We start from the raw sequence: 22656 nt of genomic DNA on the forward strand, positions 1-22656 counted from the left end.
GATCCAAACCGTTGCAATTACCCCTTTTGCTGCCCTAGACCCGCAAAGCAGTACATAAAATGACACCCCTTCAGCACCACTGACCCACAGAGTAGAAGGGTTGCACCCCGAACTATTACACCCCAAACTATTGCACCCCAAACTATTGCACACAGTGCAATGAACTTGAGGCGATGTCCCTAGAGAAAGGTGATATTGGGGCACACTCTAAAAGATGTGGCTCAAAATGCTAAAATGAGAGGAATTCTTTTGTGTGTCAGGGGGGGGGGGCAAAGTGCAAAAGATTGAAACCAATGCAAACTTTGTGTTCAGGGAGGGAGTAAAATGTTTTTAGGAAGTACAAACTGTCACCACAATGTGATAAGGAGAACACCTCACTAGCCCACACGTGCCAGAGATCTGAAATTCGGATCCTCGTCCACTGTACTCACATCGCCCCAACTTACATCGTCCTCCCACTCGTAACTCGAGTAGAGGCTACTGCGCTCCGTCGTGTTACCCGTCGTCCACCCGCTATGACTTTCCTGTGCGCCCTCTGTCGGTGACGACCTACCGCTGACTCCTGGAGTGACATGGCTGTGACTAGAGAAAGAACAGAGACAACATTCAGAAATATATCGACAAGTGTTCTGTTAGTGTTACATAAGACATTAGTGTCCTATGATTTTTGGTGACTTAACACAGAAAATTCAGCAGTTGAAACAAAATGTTAAAACTTGACCAAGAAAGAGCTCTACTAAAACATGTTAAAGCAAAATACAGACACCTTTCTACAGTCCAGGCCAATTCAAGAAAAGGTAATTTATGTCCCTATCGGGACTCAGGTTTCCATATCTGGAAACATTGCTTTGAAGACATCCAATGTTACCTGAATTGGAAACTTGCTTAAGATTACCTATTTAGGAAACAAAATATGTATTTCCAGAACTGGAAACAAGGTGGAGGATATCAGTTGTTTCCAAATTTGGAAACTAAATGATAGTTTTTAGCCATTTTAGGGATTTTTTGCAAGCAGTGGCCAGTGCCATTTTTTCTTGAAATGGACTATAGTTTTTAGGTTATTGTGCCCTTCCGGCCATATGGCATGGAACATATTTCTGTAACAATATCTTATATAAAGGAGACTACAGTTACCTTCTTAGTGCTTCCTTGACGCTATCAAGGAAATAGTGAGGAACTGATCCGATCTCATCATCATTCTGATCAGGTAAAGGGTGACTCTCTATGCTACCGCGACTTATGCCTCTTCTGAAACGACAAGCCAGACAACCATGAAAGGAAACGTTATAGAAAGGTTAGAACTCAACATGGAGGGGAGGTACCACACACTACTTCTCAAAGAAAAGCATCATCTTTCCATTTTATAGCGCTAATAAAGGACTAAAGCTCTTTGTCGATTCCACTCCTTATCCAGTTTACATAATGAAGTCAAGTGGTTCGATTGGGCTCATCCACACCCCGATCTGCAACAATGTCACCCAGATCACCTGGCATATGAGAAGGCAAAAAATATATATATTACTGCCCAATGACTCAAACTTTTGCTGAATATTTTTACATTGTAGTTGTAGAAATGCATTATTCAGAAGTCGTCATTGCTGAAATTTGGCCAATACATGGACTACGCTAAATGCTTGTACTCCATCTAAAACTCTCTCAGGTGCTGGTGAAAGACTAGAAAGTCAAAATCATCATAGAAAGTGTATATAACAGCCAACACTACACAAGTTTGGTAACCATGGTAATAACACAACAAATACCAAAGACACATTGCCAGGGTTACCAGGTAAACAAACTGGAGAAGCTAATTTGAGCATTGAGAACCGTATGTGGATGCAGAAGAGGTTTATTGTCGAGGTTGGTTGGTCCACAGAACTGTAATATATTGCCAAAACAACTCCTGCAGATGTATCTCTATAAAAACCAGTCGAGAAAATAAGAAAAACATCTCCCACACTCTGTTCAACTAATAGATCAATGAGACATCAGTCTCATATTCTGAGTTCCATCTGGTGATGAATTTGTTCGAAGATCACCAAGACAACCGACCAACAGATGACAAGACAAACATCCGCCACCTGACAAATGTTCTGAATACGAGATTTATGCATTGCATTTGAGGGATTGTTCTGACGTCTGCATCAAGCGGATTCATCATGGATTGTCATGGGTCCAGACAATTAACCAAAACATAAAGACCCTCTGGAGTAAGCAAACCGTTGGACTAGAGGACACCTGAATGGTTTCCCCAACTATTTTCATACAGGCCGAATGCTGCATGTCGACAAGGAACAAATCCTCAGAATCAGACAGTCAACAAAATGAGCTTTATTCTGCAGGCCCCCACGAGACCTCGCTCTCCTGTAGTACAATAAACGAATGCCCCTATCAATATTTTAGCAAAACAGTGGTCAGTGCACGTTAATACTGTAATAAACTATCCCAAATGTGTGCCAATAATACTAGGAGAACCATGCCACTAATGTTTGATATCAAAAGTGACAGAGCGCGCATGGCGTTTGATAGTAATTCCAATCAATTTTTCAAGCAAATCATTGAAGTGCTAAAAACTATAAGTCAACAAGGTATCCTGGGGGACATGAATGAACAAGGCAGGATCTACAGTAAATATTACCAGAAGAAAGCATAACACTGCAACAAAACCACCAATGAAAGGACAAAACCGTTACCACATGATATTCAGATTATATGCCGTAATATGTTTAACCCCAATAGAGGAGGCGTCCAATGTCAAACCAATCTGTATGACTTCCAACTTGATCGGGTTTTCCTATGAGATGTTTGTGACAATGGGTGATATGAATAAAGACTAGCAAATGCTTTTATCTAAAACTCCATGTACATTTACACTAGGCCTTTCTGTACAAAATTGAAGTAAAAGCATTTGCTAGTCTTTATTCATACCACCCATTATGTTCTTCGAAAGAACTTCGTCGTTGTCAAACAACAGGCACTGCCCGGAAAACCTCTTAACAACTTTATAAATGCATTCAAACAAATAAAAAAGCTTTTTTTAATTTTTAATTTTGAACCTAGCATTGAATATCAAATCAAAGTATGACGCAATCCAGCCCATTAACAAAATTAGGTGAAGGACTTCTGAAGGGCCAATAAATACTTTACAAGAACCATTAGAGGAAGTAAGGGCACTATATACACTATTAAAAGTGTCCAAAGTCACAATTAAGCCCCCAAATACACGAACCAATACTGACTGACCCTTATAAAAATTTCTAATGGAAAACAAGGTTTAGCAAAGTGTTCGAACACATTAGCACACTTGAATTCAGGTATCTACCCATGATGGCTGCAGTGCAGGTCAATTTTTGAGTTCCTGCTGGTCAAGTTTTTGTGAGTGACCACTTTTGAAAAATGGCCATCAGTGCTGATGGAAACCAAACATATCTTTACCTGTTTCTTGCCACCTTTTTCCCCACACAGTAAATGTCTGTATACCGATGACTGCCGTCAACCCGAGACCGATGGCGACGGGATGAAGACACTTTTGGTGGCGTATTACCACCCCACTGAGGGGGAGGCAGAATTTGAAGCTGTGTCATTCGGCTCATACACAAGATTCAAATCAGATGTCGTGAAAACCAAACAAACATGTCAGGTGGGCGATGTCATTCGAAAATCTGACGACAACGCTGGAGGGCTAGGTGGCCATCTTGTCTCGAATTATGAAATGATAATGTCTGAGTTCTTGAGCAAGGGGGTCGACATGGCCAAGACAAGCTGTTGACTTCCAGAACAATCCAGAACAATTTCCTTCGTTCCTGATCCAAGTATGAGCATCGAAATATCCTGAGAAATCATGCGACTAGTTGGTAAATGCCATAATTCCCATGTGAAGCACCAGCAGCAGAATATATCCAAAGGAAAACTCCTAGTATTCCAAAAAACCTTCCAGGCCCTCCTAACTATGTATCTTAACACATAGGAAATTGTGCAATGCTGTGCTTAAATCCTAGCAGCTAGCGGGGAGGCGGTGATAATAGGCAATACAGAGAAATGGTTTTTTGCCATGTCAACAGAATTAGCACCAAACGAGGGGGTCAATAGTAACATCTGGATACAGCCTACATGTTCATTATCTCACCTTAGCACATTTACAAAATATCCCATGCAGATCTAGTCCCATGGACAGACACCAACACTAACGACGAAAGTTCACTTTGATTTCCACATATAGGTGGGGGTAAAACAGCAGACCAAATGTAACATCAGCAAACCAACACTCTAATAGGAAGGATTCTATCACAGCCCACCGCACAACATCCACCTCGACTTCTTCCTTGGCATCCTATGTTTTTCTGCGGAAAATTCATCCAGCTAAAAACTCCGTCCAATCCCATTTTTTCCTGTTTTATTCATTAGCCGGTACACATTTTACTGGGGGAATCGTAATCAATTTGATAAATGTCCATTAATCACTTCGTTGTAATTATACAGTGTTACAAAAATGTAGCCGTATTTCAAATTCAAATTGATTGGGTATCCAGAAAAACCTGTTCAAGATATTGTCCTGCATTGCAGATTAGCTACCTGCCACTTGAGAGTTCAAGATAACAACAGAATTCACAATATTCAAACAGATACATGTATGACAACTTTTCATCTTCCTAACAAATAGTTCCAATTGAACAGCTGTCAATTCAACAGCAGTCAATTCAAAAGTCCATTCTGAGCAAATTTTGCAATCACGATTCTGCCGAAACACAGAGAATTGACAATACGCTGCCAGCACTATTTAAACATCAGTGAAAAAATAAAGAGCCTGCTTGCTTGAATCAAAACGAATTGACACCATTTTGGAATCCATTAATCCGAAACTGCACAAGAGACTTGAATCCAAGCATAAAAACTCCACCCGAAAATCAAAGTTTGATCACTGCCTGTTGTCATCACATGGACAAGACACCTTTCTTTCTACCGCAACCAGCTGCACAACTTCATAAGCCCGCATACTCCAAGTCCAATTCTTCGACCATGCGTCCTTGCGTTCCATGTAGTGCACTCCACAGAAAGACATGGTAACCAAGATAACAAGAATTCACCGAGCACAGAACCGAAGTATTATCTCCACACAGACTGGCTGATGTCGGAACAAACGGCATATCAAGGTCTGTCAACACTGCTAACGAACTGCTTAATCCAACAACAGATATAAAAATGGACAGACAAAGAACGAAGTCTCTCTCCAATTGTCGACCTGAACGTTTTGATTAATCGTGAATAAAACCTGATGGCAGAACATACATAGCAACTGAAGAAGACTCCACGTCAACTATGAAAATAATACACAATTTAAATCTACAGATCTATTTTCCTCGGGCTAATTCTGCTTAAGTACACACTGCAATGTGTACTTTCACTAGCGTTCACAAATATTAGTTATCCGAATGCCTGCTAGGCCCATCTTATTATTGTTCATCATAATATATTCAGTTCCACGACCTATAGGCGCAGCATACACGATCGGCGATATCCCTGGCGTTAGACAGTGTCGCGCTGCACAATGCATCCTATAGTTTGGAACACAGTCATTGATTTTTTAACTGGAAAGTGTCGGTAAATGATAGGCAACAGTATAAAAACACTGATAAGCAACATAAACTATGAAAATTAAAAATTCTAGTTTCACATCAAAGTCAGGAAATCAATATTTCTCGATGAAGTAGGCTTGAGTGTATACAATGTATGCATACGTACACTGAGATATGGAAAGTTCCATTCCAATCCATGAATGAATTATGAATTTCACAGCTCCCAAAAAAACCTGAAGTGTTAAACAAAATTTGTCAGGAAGATGGGAATTCACAAGTTCAGAGGAGAGAACGTACGACTAATCCTACATGCATTTTTTTATTGGTCATCCACTTTTCAAATAACCATGAAAAGTAGGAGGATTCGAAAAGACCAGCAGAATGAAAATGCACAGCAATTTTTAAGAAAAGAATCACCACAACTTTTTATACTTGATTTGCAAGCAAACAACAAGGTGGCAGAAGATTAGAGTCCCTCACGAACTTCAATAATCAATTTGAATAGAAGAGACATACGGCCAATCTTGTTTAAATTAAATCCTTCCAAGCCTGAGGACAGTGTTATGTTGAGAAGTTTTTTTCACGATTGGATTCTTTTCGGTGTCGGTTTAAAAGCATTGAAGCTTTTGTTGATGTTTTTACTACCAATGTAAATAGGTTATCCTCTCCAATAACTGTGAATAGCGAATGCCAAACATCCATAATCCAAGTCAGTCCAGGGTAAGACAGATTTTTGCCAATTGATTTGAACCAAGAAGAATTGTGCACTGTTCAAACTGATAGAAGCTGTGCGACCAAATGCCAAGAATTGAACCAAGAAGAATTGTGCATTGTTCAAACTGATAGAAGATGTGCGACCAAATGCCAAGAATTGAACCAAGAAGAATTGTGCACTGTTCAAACTGACAGAAGTTGTGCGACCAAACGCCAAGAATTGAACCAAGAAGAATTGTGCACTGTTGAAACTGATAGAAGCTGTGCGACCAAACGCCAAGAATTGAACCAAGAAGAATTGTGCACTGTTCAAACTGACAGAAGTTGTGCGACCAAACGCCAAGAATTGAACCAAGAAGAATTGTGCACTGTTGAAACTGATAGAAGCTGTGCGACCAAACGCCAAGAATTGAACCAAGAAGAATTGTGCACTGTTCAAACTGATAGAAGCTGTGCGACCAAATGCCGAGAATTGAACCAAGAAGAATTGTGGACTGTTCAAACTGATAGAAGCTGTGCGACCAAACACCAAGAATTGAACCAAGAAGAATTGTGCACTGTTCAAACTGATAGAAGCTGTGCGACCAAACACCAAGAATTGAACCAAGAAGAATTGTGCATTGTTCAAACTGATAGAAGCTGTGCGACCAAATGCCAAGAATTGAACCAAGAAGAATTGTGCACTGTTCAAACTGATAGAAGCAGTGCGACCAAACGTCAAGAATTGAACCAAGAAGAATTGTGCACTGTTCAAACTGATAGAAACTGTGTGACCAAATGCCAAGAATTGAACCAAGAAGAATTGTGCACTGTTCAAACTGATAGAAGCTGTGCGATCGACCAAATGCCAAGAATTGAACCAAGAAGAATTGTGCACTGTTCAAACTGATAGAAACTGTGCGACCAAATGCCAAGAATTGAACCAAGAAGAATTGTGCACTGTTCAAACTGATAGAAGCTGTGCGACCAAATGCCAAGAATTGAACCAAGAAGAATTGTGCACTGTTCAAACTGATAGAAGCTGTGCGACCAAATGCCAAGAATTGAACCAAGAAGAATTGTGCACTGTTCAAACTGATAGAAGCTGTGCGACCAAATGCCAAGAATTGAACCAAGAAGAATTGTGGACTGTTCAAACTGATAGAAGCTGTGCGACCAAACGCCAAGAATTGAACCAAGAAGAATTGTGCACTGTTCAAACTGATAGAAGCTGTGCGACCAAATGCCAAGAATTGAACCAAGAAGAATTGTGCACTGTTCAAACTGATAGAAGCTGTGCGACCAAACACCAAGAATTGAACCAAGAAGAATTGTGGACTGTTCAAACTGATAGAAGCTGTGCGACCAAATGCCAAGAATTGAACCAGGAAGAATTGTGGACTGTTCAAACTGATAGAAGCTGTGCGACCAAATGCCAAGAATTGAACCAGGAAGAATTGTGCACTGTTCAAACTGATAGAAACTGTGCGACCAAATGCCAAGAATTGAACCAAGAAGAATTGTGGACTGTTCAAACTGATAGAAGCTGTGCGACCAAATGCCAAGAATTGAACCAAGAAGAATTGTGCACTGTTGTTCAAACTGATAGAAGCTGTGCGACCAAATGCCAAGAATTGAACCAGGAAGAATTGTGCACTGTTCAAACTGATAGAATCTGTGCGACCAAATGCCAAGAATTGAACCAAGAAGAATTGTGCACTGTTCAAACTGAAAGAAGCTTTGCGACCAAATGCCAAGAATTGAACCAAGAAGAATTGTGCACTGTTCAAACTGAAAGAAGCTGTGCGACCAAATGCCAAGAATTGAACCAAGAAGAATTGTGCACTGTTCAAACTGAAAGAAGCTATGCGACCTAGCCCCAGTTCCTGTGTCCTCTTGTCAATGTGTCGTCTATAAATGTAATAAGGTGCCATCCAATCCAAGGCAAACATTGCACCAGTTTGTCCACAACGTAAAAATGTTTGAGACCATCAACTGAACCTTTCCACAGCCGAATTGTGAACAGGCAGAAGTGTAAGATCTTTACGCAGCACTCTTGACAACATGCGGGGAAACACTTGAAGCATCTTGCCTTCAAGGGTAAGATCATAGAAATGTTAGTTATGCATGGACATGGGAACACTTCTCAGTTTGTGTGATAGGTTCCTTTACTCCTTTAGTAGTAGAATATAGTCAGGTCAACAAATGGACTTATGCATTTCCTTATGTTCACAAGATCTATATATTGCTGTGTATTCACCAATAATGATGGATATGACACCATTGATGAGGAAATTAGTATTGAAGTGGATATCACTTGTCAGTGACACCTGGAGGAAAACATCAGAACTGATAAACGCCTCAAAATAGTAAGATGATGTATTAACTATTATGCAAATTAATACATCGATTAAATCCATATCTGTCCGAATCCTCTCTGGCTGATGAAACGGAGGGGGAAAGGAACTGAAAAGTGCCTTTGTTGACCCCTTTAAAAATCCTTTTGACCAAAGATTCTTGCCAATCTATTGTGACCTGTTGTGTATTCTGATAGCTGTGATTTGAATCATGACCACAAAAAATGAACAGAGCAAGGGGAATCTTCTTTGGAATGTCTGGATTGGCCAAAAGTGACGATTGGTAAATCATCGAAAATTTGTGTAACAGTATTAACAAGCAATAATTTATCAGGAGGCGAAACCAACAACAACAAACAATGTTATTTTGGCAACAGTGTTTCATGGTTAAATATACCTGAATGGCGCACACACCAATATATCAACAAGCCAACAATACACCTGATGTAAGAAATGAGAACAGGTCAATTGACCGGATCAGAATCTGATGGAACATTAATCAGTTGTTTTTCTCTGCTGAACTTTGAATGTGGGCATCGGGTTTTCCACTGTTCTTCAATAGAGTTGTTAACTGAACAGCAAAAGAGTTTAAATGCTCCAACAGACAGGAAACAAACTTCCAAGTCAATCCATTCAAAACACACTTCAGGGCCATTAAACGCACCCATAATGGTCGCTTAATTTATAAGTACCAATCAAGTTTGACCAATTCCTCTGGCCTCCCCCCCCCACGACTTCATAGAATAGGTCATGATTGCTGTGTCCTTAGCAAGACGATGGGGCCTTTCGTGACCCAACTGATGTTGGAGTGGGCTGATATCCACCACACCACCACCTTCTTGTGGTGTTTACTGCCAAGGGCAAGGGCCTTCAAGGAGGCCAACAGGAAGGGTCAGCCTACAAACAAGGCATCAAGCCATAGGAGTGAAAGACTAGATGAGGCACAACAAGATTTTTTCGTGGAATGAACTTACCCTTTGATTATAAGGACTTCCTCTAAAGGCTTCTCAAGAACGTCACTGGGAGGTTTTTCACAAACTGTCATTTTCTGATGTTTCGTTCTTCTCAGATTCGTGCAATCTAACCCTGACATTCATGAGTGTGAAAGGTCCATCTCAGAACATCTGTGCTGAGCAGTGTGACACTGCATTGATCCTCAAGATCCATGTTACTATCAACGGAACCAGCAGACTGAACATAGCATGCCCATCTACCAACTTCTGCCTGGTGTCCATGCAGAAAAATGCATCATTGTTATTGTTATTTTTCCATCAACGTTTTAATAATAGTGTGCGTATTCTGTAATAATTTCTAATTGGATAAACAGAAACACAACTCACCAGGCTACACAGAGTTCGAAAGCATGCTTATTTATAGCTTACAAGCAGAATTGAGAACACTCACAACACACTTCAACCGGGCCAGTATCGGGCCAGTATCGTAGAGCAACTGGAGAGACCATCCATGAGAGCTTGAACAATGGCATCATCTAGAAATTCCTCAATAAATTTAGATCAGCGAACACACTGTTATCCAATGATGAACAACAATGATAAAGAATCTAGCCGTCACTTTTATCACCGTGCGTGGAGCAAAATGATCACGACTACACAAGAACCCGCTAACATGGATGGATGCATGATTGAACAGTATGCTAATATACTGGTACCTATCTGCACACCTTCACCAACTACATCAACCAGAAGAAACCACTTGATTACATGCACTTGTTGCTAAAATGAGACTCTAATGTATACTTGCCAAGCACTTCAACGCATGTTTGTGTAGAGGATTTCAGGAAACCAAGGATGAAATGGACTATCAGTATCATTCCGTCTATACGCTAAACTGGTGGATGCCAGGGAGGCAGAAATAGACTTACCACTTCAGGATTCTAATGATCCATGCAGTGCCAGGGATGAAGTTCTTTGCAAATACAATCATGCATGAGTACAAAAGGTGCAAATTTAATAATGTTATATCCACCAGTTTTTGATTCACCGTTGCCTGGTAATGAAAAGAAATGATTTACAAAGCTTAAATTTCTGTTTTGTGTTCAAAGGCAACATGCATTCTAGCTTCACTGGTTACAACTGACATGGCCACATAAAGAACCCCAAGAATTGATCAGTCCTTTACATAATGTTTGCAGCAAGCCCTATTTTAACAACTATGTCCTAAAGTCATCTTTGACCAATCCTCTTTCAGGAAATGTCACCAGATGAAAATCATGTCATCCAAAATTCACTCTTTAGCAGAACTGATATCCACTACTACTTCACTGTACCACTTGATACCGATGTTTTTATCGTTGACATCCTTCAATTTGACCAATCCCTACCAAAAATGCATCACCAGACCAACGACAAAACATAATTGTCGCAGAATTCCAGGACCAGCGGCACCATCTCATCTTTCCTCTGGCAGCCTCATTGTATCCATTCTCATTCAAAGCCAAAACCACTGCCCCGAAAATGCAACAAGATGCTCACAATTTAACAGCCTAGATTAGAGCTAGAACCAAACAAGATGATTGAGCCTCAGCCAGATTTCAACAAAACTGCACAGATGTCAATCAACGCATACTGCTCATTAGTTCTCTCTCCACCAATCACAAATTGAGAACACTTCGAGCTTTACATGTATCACTTATCAGTGATGACTTATCTCTGTTCGCCGCTAATTGCGTCAATGAATCGTTTGATACTGAATTTACCTAATGAGGTATTGTTCAGTCCCATCCATGAATGCTGTCAGAACTAAACATGTTTCCTGTAACAATAACATTAAGAGTGGAAAATGCAAATGCAAAACAAGATTTTATTCTAGCCACAATAAACAATGTCAAACAGTACAGTAGTATGAGCTATGATCATAACCATCCATCCCACATTTCGGGGGTTAATGACATTAAGAAATACCTAATCCGCGAAAAATCTGTTAGCTCAGCGGCAAGAAGCAAATAAATCGGGCTCTCAATTCAATCCCTCAATAATCGATGAATTCATTCTACGAGACTTGTTATAGATCAGTGTATCCAAATGAGTCCCTAGCAACGCCATTTCCGAGGATATCTGTTCCTAAAGAGATAACCGTGGTGAACAGAGACCCAACCATTAGGGGAAGATTTCAGAAAACACCACACAATCAACTTGGTGACAAATAGATAGGATATTCATTCTCGTTGCTGGGATACCATCGGAAACCAAGAGAACTTTTTAATAGTGCAAAAATGCCAAGCAATGTCTGATTAATTTGCCCAATTTTGTCATCCCGATTTCAAGAAATCATACCCAAGGCCAAATCGAATATTTGTGATTGTTGACGTTACATTTGCAGGGTGATACACCCTGTATTGTAGTGCACACTCACTTATTTCATTGTACTATTTTCTGCCCACTGTCCAGGCATCCCCAGACCAACGCATCAACCTCAATCACGCTGTAACCATGGCAACAGAATCAACCACACATTGTTGATATCTGTTTGTATTGGTATCCAAGGAAACCATCAATCTGGGATATTTGGGCACAATCTCTATCAACCAAGGATGATTGACTCTGGCAATCTGATATTAGAGATGGTTATACAGCAGAACCTCCATTAGTGGACACTTCTCTATTAAGGACACCCTCTCTATTAAGGACACTACTTTTGGTCCAAAATTGGGTGTTTCCATTCAATTTGACCTCTCTAATCAGGAAACCTTTCTATTAAGAACAGCACTTATCAGTTCCAAGGGTGAGAGGTTCTACTGTATTTTGTATTGATTTTAAGAGTCATCGCACGAGAGAACCAAGAACTCCCCCCCCCCCCCCCCCCGCCTCCATTTGAGCAATGTTGTCTTGAAAATGAATGGGTTTGCCATAAGGATGGTTTGTGCCAGTTCATACAATTTCATATGGTTTCATGAGTTCTTTGTCGGTTATTTTACTATTTTTAGTTTCTTTAAAGCCACTGGTATCCTACAATTTTCTCCGTTGAAAAATGTCCATCAAACAACATGACTATAATAAGCCTAAAAACTTAAAATAAATCAAGGAGGATTGTAGAATGATCTGGATGAATGATGCACATTGGTGGATGAGAGATGCGAGATGAGCCATAATTCCATCATTGAGAAGACACGTTCGCCATCTAGAGGCAAATAAAGTAACTGAAGAACATGACCAGCACCACGTACGATTTGAATGACCAAATCTAGCTGGCATTACTTTTGCAAATAGGGAAATAATCAAATCAGATGAAAATCTGATATGACAAGAAACACAGGTCCGACAGGACATGCATGCACTCATTCTCAAAATTTTATTTTTGAACTGTAAATGATAAACGATATATAATTTCATGCAAATTTCCAATCAATAGGCTTACAACGGGAGCACAGAGAACTCCGCAAAGAACTTTAGTATTACATTCAATTTATAATAGGCCTACATGCGATTAGGATGGCACCGTACCAATGTATAAGATCACTGGCATAGAATTAGAGAAAGTGTATGAGAAAGCTGCTCACTATGACGGTCTTTAGGACAAAACAAGAATTCTTTTCAAACCAGTTCATAAATGTTCAGTCAATTGGTATGCGCTTTTCGATATAAAAACCTGCGGGGCAAGCATATGAGCATTAGGCCCAGGGAAACCAAGCACTTTGTATATGTACTGAGTCGATGCAATTTAGCTGTTTGAAGGGCACTTGATCAAAAGAGCATCATAGATTTAAAAGGTTTGCGCAATTGCATACATGCATCATGATGTATGTGTAACAATACATAAGCATCAAAACCGGCTTAGCCTTGACACAGCAATGACAGTATCTCCTTTGAGGTCATGATCGGAAGCAAATCTAATGAAAACTGCTTGAATCAACTTGGGAGTGTGGTACCCTAGTACATGTATGATGTACAGGATTGTCATCTACACATGAAAGGTTTTTAATACGCATTCAATTCAATTCAGTAACGCCAGTGTAACCACTGCATCACTCGTTCCTTTAGCATGGCATCTGGGATGCCATGTTAAATGAAACGTTGGACTGTATTTTAGCTCCACCCTCGAGTGTCTTGGTAACTCAACCAAGGTCCTCCGCATCGGGTTCAATTCCTTAAAGGGAACTGAAACCGCCAAGCCAGTTCGTATGACCTCGTTTTCATTTCCCGCGTATCGGGTGATCAGAACGAGGCATGAATGAAACATGGGGCCTAGCTGTCAATCATTGAGTGACGTCACTACCATGGAATTTACTACGAAAACTCATGAATGAAAGATCGCATGACTCACGTGATTCTCACATGATTCTCAATAATAACAAATTGAACTGCGCATGATCGGGCACTGGGGGCGGAGCTACAAATCTGAACTCGAATAGGAAGTTGGAAGTTTGACTTTCTCGGGCGGTGAAAGTCGAAAAGTTGAATAAATCGCTCGGCGGTTCCAGTTCCCTTTAAACCAAGTGCAACCTCAGGAGTCAGAACAATCAAACATGTCACTTTTGATAGCGATTTTAGTGCAGATTTTTACCTCATAAGATCCAGACTCCAATGTTTGACCTGAGCATGCATGTTTGTGGTTACCTTGCTTGTGACCCGAGTCCAAGACTAGGCTTGATGACACCCATGTCTGTCAGAGCCGAAATATACTGGCTGAGTCTCCTATCAGGCATGCTGGATTAGATCGAGTCCTTCTTTTCGACACTGCAACACCAACACTGGCAACAGTGTCACTCATCACTATATAGCACTGTCAGTGACCTATGGGAACGACTACAGTCCAAATCACAAATGACATCCCGCAAATCGTGTCATTGCCGCGTCAGTGGCATATGCCCAACTTGCGCTTAAGTTATACCTAATGCGTCACTGACGTGAAGCGGAACCAGGACGGATGTCATTTGTTAAATTTGGACTGTATATGAGTAGGCCTATGACATACGACACTTAACTTTTAAGAAGTTGGCCCGGAGGTGGCGACGGTACGTTTTAGACAATGGGAGACTGCTAAAAAAATGTGGAATCTGCCAACTGCAACGCGAGGTCGAGGATGCAATCAATGAATCATTCCCGATTCCATATTTTAGCAGTCTCCCATCGTCTAAAACGTATCGTCGCCACTTCCAGGACAACTTTTTAAGTGTCGTATAAGCCTACGACTTTTGTCTTCACATCGATGATCACATAGTCATACATAGGCTTAGCCTAGGCCTACACGTCATTCGTACGAAGTAGCCTACGACACTCGGACTAAGAGACTGTCAGACTCGAGCAAGATAAGATAAGAGCGTTGTGTTGGTTACTTACACTTCTAATGGGACAACCTTCCTGGTGTACCGCCCTGTCATGCTCTGGTTACGACCTCCCTTGTCTTGTAATTCATAGGAATGTCCTGTTTCAACATTTTTCCAACCAGAAGCCCCCCCTTCATAACCCATGGTCGTGGCCATCATCATTTTTGCGGTTGCCTACATGATGGCTTCCCTGACGACATGGTGATCGCATTCTCACGGCAAAAATACAGTTTATCCAGCATTGATCTCCATTTCATCGCAAACTACATTGAACTCCTCGATGATTATATCAGTTATGACAAAAATAATGCGGGGTAAATGGACATTTGGAGGAGTTTTTGAGGGGCGAAGTAAGTTTTCACATTCCAAACAAACAAAATGGCTTCCTCTTCTATCCCACAATTCCGTTCAATATTTACATCACATTACCAAAACAACCTAAATATAGCGGGTGCGCGTGTGAAGCCAGCACGTGGCTACCTACCTGTCATGTATCTGTCATATTTTTGGGTGTGGACAGTAAAGATTTATGTATGGGTCAAACTTCTCTGAACTGGCTGTCCACTTTCGTACCCCAGACCCCGACCCAGACTGGGGCATGAGGATCGACCACAACCTCTCAAATCTTAGGGTGCAGCAGTGTGAAAACAAGTTTTACAGCAACCCCTTGAGCTGAATGCATCTAATAATTTACCATAAAGGTCCCCCCTCCAGAAACAGATTGAAATAAAAAATAAATCAAAGAAATAGAGCTATGGGTTTTCGTATTTGGTGAAGGAGAGATAGGGTGAACCAGAAACAAATTCATTTCACGTTTCCTATGGTCGACGTATCAGCTGGACAAAAGTACATGTATCTTGAATTGGGATAGTATCTTGGAGCAACCTGCATGCTGTCCATAATATGAAGGTCCATAATATGAAGGGCCAAAATATTCCAAAAAAATCCAAAATCTGCAGACAATTTCAAAAGTAACAAGAGGACCAAGGGTCTAGCGCTCAGCTCGTCTCATGCCAGCTCATCGTAGGCTATAACGGGTACAGAAGCGTCATCACAGCAGTCGAAACATTCATGGTAGTAACAGCATCATCGTATAACGGGGACAGAAGCGTCCATCACAGCAGTCGAAACATTCATGGTAGTAACTGTATCATCGTATAACGGAGACAGAAGCGTCATCACAGCAGTCGAAACATTCATGGCAGTAACAGTATCATCGTATAACGGGGACGGAAGCGTTGTAACAGCAGTCGAAACATTCCTGATAGTAACAGTATCATCGTATAACGGGGACGGAAGCGTTGTAACAGCAGTCGAAACATTCATGGTAGTAACAGTATCATCGTATAACGGGGACAGAAGCGTCATCACAGCAGTCGAAACATTCATGGTAGTAACAGTATCATCGTTTAACGGGGACGGAAGCGTTGTAACAGCAGTCGAAACATTCATGGTAGTAACAGTATCATCGTATAACGGGGACGGAAGCGTCATCACAGCAGTCGAAACATTCATGGTAGTAACAGTATCATCGTATAGCGGAGACAGAAGCGTCATCACAGCAGTCGAAACATTCAGGGTAGTAACAGTATCATCGTATAACGGGGACGGAAGCGTTGTAACAGCAGTCGAAACATTCATGGTAGTAACAGTATCATCGTATAACGGGGACGGAAGCGTTGTAACAGCAGTCGAAACATTCATGGTAGTAACAGTATCATCGTATAACGGGGACGGAAGCGTTGAAAGAGCAGTCGAACAATTCATGGTAGTAACAGTATCATCGTATAACGGGGACAGAAGCGTTGTAACAGCAGTCGAAACATTCATGGTAGTAACAGTATCATCGTATAACGGGGTCGGAAGCGTCATCACAGCAGTCGAAACATTCATGGTAGTAACAGTATCATCGAATAACGGGGACGGAAGCGTAATCACAGGAGTCGGAATATTCATGGTAGTAACAGTATCATCGAATAACGGGGACGGAAGCGTAATCACAGCAGTCGGAACATTCATTGTAGTAGCAGCATCATAATATAACGGGGACGGAAGGATAGAGGAGATAGTTGCAATCAGGCTGAATTGGTCTTCGCTGTACCGTGCCAGCATCATGATATGACGGGGACGGAAGGATTGAGGAGACAGTTGCAATAAGACCGAATTGGTCATCGCTCTACCGTGCCAGCATGGTGATATATACGGGGACGGAAGGTTAGAGGAGACAGTTGCAATCAGACTGAATTGGTCTTCGCTGTACCATGCCAGCATAATGATATAACGGGGACGGAAGGAATGAGGAGACAGTTGCAATCAGACCGAATTGGTCTTCGCTGCACCGTGCCAGCATAATGATATAACGGGGACGGAAGGATAGAGGAGACAGTTGCAATCAGACCGAATTGGTCTTCGCTGTACCGTGCCAGCATAATGATATAACGGGGACGGAAGGGTAGAGGAGACAGTTGCAATCAGACCGAATTGGTCTTCGCTGTACCGTGCCAGCATGGTGATATAACGGGGACGGAAGGATAGAGGAGACAGTTGCAATCAGATCGAATTGGTCTTCGCTGTACTGTGCCGGCATAATGATATAACGGGGAAGGAAGGATAGAGGGGACAGTTGCAATCAGACTGAATTGGTCTTCGCTGTACCATGCCAGCATCATGATATGACGGGGAAGGAAGGATAGAGGAGACAGTTGCAATCAGACCGAATTGGTCTTTGCTGCACCGTGCCAGCATAATGATATAACGGGGAAGGAAGGATAGAGGAGACAGTTGCAATCAGACTGAATTGGTCTTCGCTGTACCGTGCCAGCATCATGATATAACGGGGACGGAAGGATAGAGGAGACAGTTGCAATCAGACCGAATTGGTCTTTGCTGCACCGTCCCAGCATAATGATATAACGGGGAAGGAAGGATAGAGGAGACAGTTGCAATCAGACTGAATTGGTCTTTGCTGCACCGTGCCAGCATAATGATATAACGGGGAAGGAAGGATAGAGGAGACAGTTGAAATCAGACCGAATTGGTCTTTGCTGCACCGTGCCAGCATAATGATATAACGGGGAAGGAAGGATAGAGGAGACAGTTGCAATCAGACCGAATTGGTCTTTGCTGCACCGTCCCAGCATAATGATATAACGGGGAAGGAAGGATAGAGGAGACAGTTGCAATCAGACTGAATTGGTCTTTGCTGCACCGTGCCAGCATAATGATATAACGGGGAAGGAAGGATAGAGGAGACAGTTGCAATCAGACCGAATTGGTCTTTGCTGCACCGTGCCAGCATAATGATATAACGGGGACGGAAGGATAGAGGAGACAGTTGCAATCAGACCGAATTGGTCTTTGCTGCACCGTGCCAGCATAATGATATAACGGGGACGGAAGGATAGAGGAGACAGTTGCAATCAGACCGAATTGGTCTTCGCTGTACCGTGCCAGCATAATGATATAACGGGGAAGGAAGGATAGAGGAGACAGTTGCAATCAGACCGAATTGGTCTTTGCTGCACCGTGCCAGCATAATGATATAACGGGGAAGGAAGGATAGAGGAGACAGTTGCAATCAGACTGAATTGGTCTTTGCTGCACCGTGCCAGCATAATGATATAACGGGGACGGAAGGATAGAGGAGACAGTTGCAATCAGACCGAATTGGTCTTTGCTGCACCGTGTCAGCATAATGATATAACGGGGAAGGAAGGATAGAGGAGACAGTTGCAATCAGACCGAATTGGTCTTCGCTGTACCGTGCCAGCATAATGATATAACGGGGAAGGAAGGATAGAGGAGACAGTTGCAATCAGACCGAATTGGTCTTCGCTGCACCGTGCCAGCATAATGATATAACGGGGAAGGAAGGATAGAGGAGACAGTTGCAATCAGACCGAATTGGTCTTTGCTGCACCGTGCCAGCATAATGATATAACGGGGAAGGAAGGATAGAGGAGACAGTTGCAATCAGACCGAATTGGTCTTTGCTGCACCGTGCCAGCATAATGATATAACGGGGAAGGAAGGATAGAGGAGACAGTTGCAATCAGACCGAATTGGTCTTTGCTGCACCGTGCCAGCATAATGATATAACGGGGAAGGAAGGATAGAGGAGACAGTTGCAATCAGACCGAATTGGTCTTTGCTGCACCGTGCCAGCATAATGATATAACGGGGAAGGAAGGATAGAGGAGACAGTTGCAATCAGACCGAATTGGTCTTTGCTGCACCGTGCCAGCATAATGATATAACGGGGAAGGAAGGATAGAGGAGACAGTTGCAATCAGACCGAATTGGTCTTTGCTGCACCGTGCCAGCATAATGATATAACGGGGAAGGAAGGATAGAGGAGACAGTTGCAATCAGACCGAATTGGTCTTTGCTGCACCGTGCCAGCATAATAATATAACGGGGAAGGAAGGATAGAGGAGACAGTTGCAATCAGACCGAATTGGTCTTTGGTGTACCGTGCCAGCATAATGATATAACGGGGAAGGAAGGATAGAGGAGACAGTTGCAATCAGACTGAATTGGTCTTTGCTGCACCGTGCCAGCATAATGATATAACGGGGACGGAAGGATAGAGGAGACAGTTGCAATCAGACCGAATTGGTCTTTGCTGCACCGTGCCAGCATAATGATATAACGGGGAAGGAAGGATAGAGGAGACAGTTGCAATCAGACTGAATTGGTCTTTGCTGCACCGTGCCAGCATAATGATATAACGGGGAAGGTAGGATAGAGGAGACAGTTGCAATCAGATCGAATTGGTCTTTGCTGCACCGTCCCAGCATAATGATATAACGGGGAAGGAAGGATAGAGGAGACAGTTGCAATCAGACTGAATTGGTCTTTGCTGCACCGTGCCAGCATAAGGATATAACGGGGAAGGAAGGATAGAGGAGACAGTTGCAATCAGACCGAATTGGTCTTTGCTGCACCGTGCCAGCATAATGATATAACGGGGACGGAAGGATAGAGGAGACAGTTGCAATCAGACTGAATTGGTCTTTGCTGCACCGTGCCAGCATAATGATATAACGGGGAAGGAAGGATAGAGGAGACAGTTGCAATCAGACCGAATTGGTCTTTGCTGCACCGTGCCAGCATAATGATATAACGGGGAAGGAAGGATAGAGGAGACAGTTGCAATCAGACTGAATTGGTCTTCGCTGTACCATGCCAGCATCATGATATGACGGGGACAGAAGGATTGAGGAGACAGTTGCAATCAGACCGAATTGGTCTTCGCTGCACCGTGCCAGCATAATGATATAACGGGCACGGAAGGATAGAGGAGAGAGTTAACTCAATGTTGTCTCCATCTTCGAATAACCAGCCTGTCGTATAATCCTGAATTGAGAATGTGTCGTCAACTGCTTTCTCCATACCTAAAAAAATAAAGCAGAAAGTTCAAAAATCTACTGAAAATAATAGTTTGCGGAAAGGGGCAACTCATGTCACCCGTGTTGATAGATATTAGGAAGGTTTTGCAATTCATAAGGACGACGAAGTAGGAAGGTCTCAGCTGCAATCAAGTCCTGCATTGAAAGTCACTAATAGGATGAATGCAATCTACGAATATCTACGATTTGTCGTAGAAAAAAGGACCAAAATCACAAGTGTTTTCCCCCATTAAAGGCGCCTTTATTCCAATACACCACTTATGGAAGGAGATAGTGTTAAGAAAAAAAAGGTTAAGACTAATGTTGCGAAAGATAAGGAACCTCCTGTTACTGCCACTGTAGGAGCTAATAGACAGAGTGATATCAGAACTAGTACTAATGTTCCTATTAATAAGGATATTGTTACTCCTGTCACTATTAAAAAATGACAATGAAACACATGATACAATTAAGTTCATGCTGTTTGCAGTCTATGGGGCATTTATTATTTTTCTGATTACCTAATTTCAGAAATAATAAATATGGCTGAGGGAGAAGAGTTTGAAATGTGGGGGGGGGGGGATGGATGGTTTTAGAGCAACTGATACCAGTGATGAAAGTTATGATACTGGTTTAAATAGAATTCATGATGATGATGATGATGTTGATGATGATGATGATGATGATGATGATGATGATGACGATGATGTAAGGTACAATACTAATCCAGGTGTTGAAAGTGATTTAACTACTAAGAATTCATTCTCTACACTAAAAAGAGCAAGACGTATTACACCAGAACTGGAGAAATTAAATTTCCAATACAAAGATATTGGAGATAAACTAGGTGATGCAATGAAAGGAACAAACTGGGAAAATAAAAAAAACAATCTGAATAAACTCGCACCACACATTGAAGTGGAAGGAAACAAACTTTACTACAAACTATCAGATAAAGAACTCAATAAATTATTTAATGTGAAACAAAGAGACTGGATAAGAGATATATCTGGTGGAAAAGATGGTGATAGACGATTCATTGAATTAACTACAAAGGATGGTAAGTTCTTTGCTGAGAGCAAAACAAAACAAAGAAATGGTTCAACTTTTCTTCAAAAAATACAAAAACTGATTGAACCTGATACAACAGCACCTAACCTACTAGAACCTATGGAAGGTAGTAGAAGTGTAAGACAACCTCAGTTAGTATCAAGTGAAGCACAGAGAGTAATCGATGAGGTTATTAAATCACCCAAACCAATAGATAGGTTGATTGACGCAATTGATGATGAACTTAAAGAGAGAAGTTAGAGTGTTAAAAAAGGCTGGTGATGATCTCGCAGTTGAAAAAGAAGAGAGGCATAAACAAGTTGAAGAGCTAAATGAACAAATAGAGGAACTAAAGAAAGAGAAAGAAAAATTGAAAGAGATGTTGGACAAAGACAAAAATACAATGGAAAACCTAACAAGAGATTATCAAAAAGGTTGGGAAGTTGACGCCGAAAAAACCCAAGCATTAGAAGAAGATCTTGATCAAGCTAAATATGATCTTGATCAAGTTAAAGGTGATTATGATCAAGCTAAAGGTGAACTGGTTCATGAAAAATTGAGATGACTAAACTGCAAAGGGAAATAGCTGAACTAGAAGACAAATTGTATAAGGAAAAGGCAAAGGTCTGGCAGATAGACAATGAGAGGAAATTACAAACCCAAAGAGCTAAACGTTTAATAAAAGATGTATTAATTAAACCAGATTCAAAGATTCCACTAAAGGATAGAATTAGGCTACTTTTTAAGAGTGAAGATTTAACCATTGGTGCCATATCAACAGCTGTAGTTATGATCTTCACAACTCTAGGTTTTTGTATCAGTAGCGCTCTGAAAGTTGCCCCTAAACCTACACCACCTAGACCTAAACAAGGACCAGAACCAGGACCTAAACCAGGACCAGAACCAAAACCGTCAATATCAGATAAAGTAAAAGAAGGTCTCAAGAAGTTTGCTGATTGGCTTAAGGAATTGGCTAAGAAATCAGCAGCTGCTTTACCTGGAATAATCGGGTCTTTTGTCTCATTCCTATTGAAATCGGTGGCTGGTGTTGTCGGTTTTCTGGTTGAACACATGATAAATAATCAATGGATTGATAGGTGGAGTTAAAGGAGTAAAACAATGTAGAAGTAGTAAGGGTAATAGTAAGAAGTAATATTGAATTTTACATTAATGATAAATAGAATGGCAACAGGATATTTACTAAACACTGATAGAGTACATAAGATTCCACTTGGATTGAAGGCTGACAGGCAGCATCACATTATCACTCATAACCCCTCATCTGCTAATCCCAAAGAAACATTGTATGTTAG

The 22656-nt window shown here is 41.4% G+C and overlaps 1 protein-coding gene across 4 annotated transcripts in view; it reads right to left on the minus strand.

Moving 5' to 3' along the window:
• LOC135489240 (protein FAM149B1-like) overlaps positions 1-15288 on the minus strand; it is a 34065-nt gene extending 18777 nt beyond the window's left edge. For 2 of the 4 annotated variants that reach the window (XM_064774528.1, XM_064774504.1), the window contains exons 1-3: positions 3433-4607; positions 1135-1248; positions 447-582 (exon numbers count right to left, since the gene is read on the minus strand). In XM_064774528.1, the coding sequence (XP_064630598.1) occupies positions 447-582; positions 1135-1248; positions 3433-3590 (408 nt within the window). In that variant the 5' untranslated portion in view covers positions 3591-4607. Of the gene's footprint in view, positions 1-446; positions 583-1134; positions 1249-3432; positions 4608-9594; positions 9789-14916 lie in introns of those variants that run through there. The other 2 variants (XM_064774510.1, XM_064774519.1) reach the window with 2 other exon arrangements.
• Positions 15289-22656: the final 7368 nt, after the last annotated feature.

This window comes from Lineus longissimus, chromosome 1 (genome assembly GCF_910592395.1).
Source record: "Lineus longissimus chromosome 1, tnLinLong1.2, whole genome shotgun sequence".
In the NCBI taxonomy this organism is placed as follows: Eukaryota; Metazoa; Nemertea; class Pilidiophora; order Heteronemertea; family Lineidae; genus Lineus; species Lineus longissimus.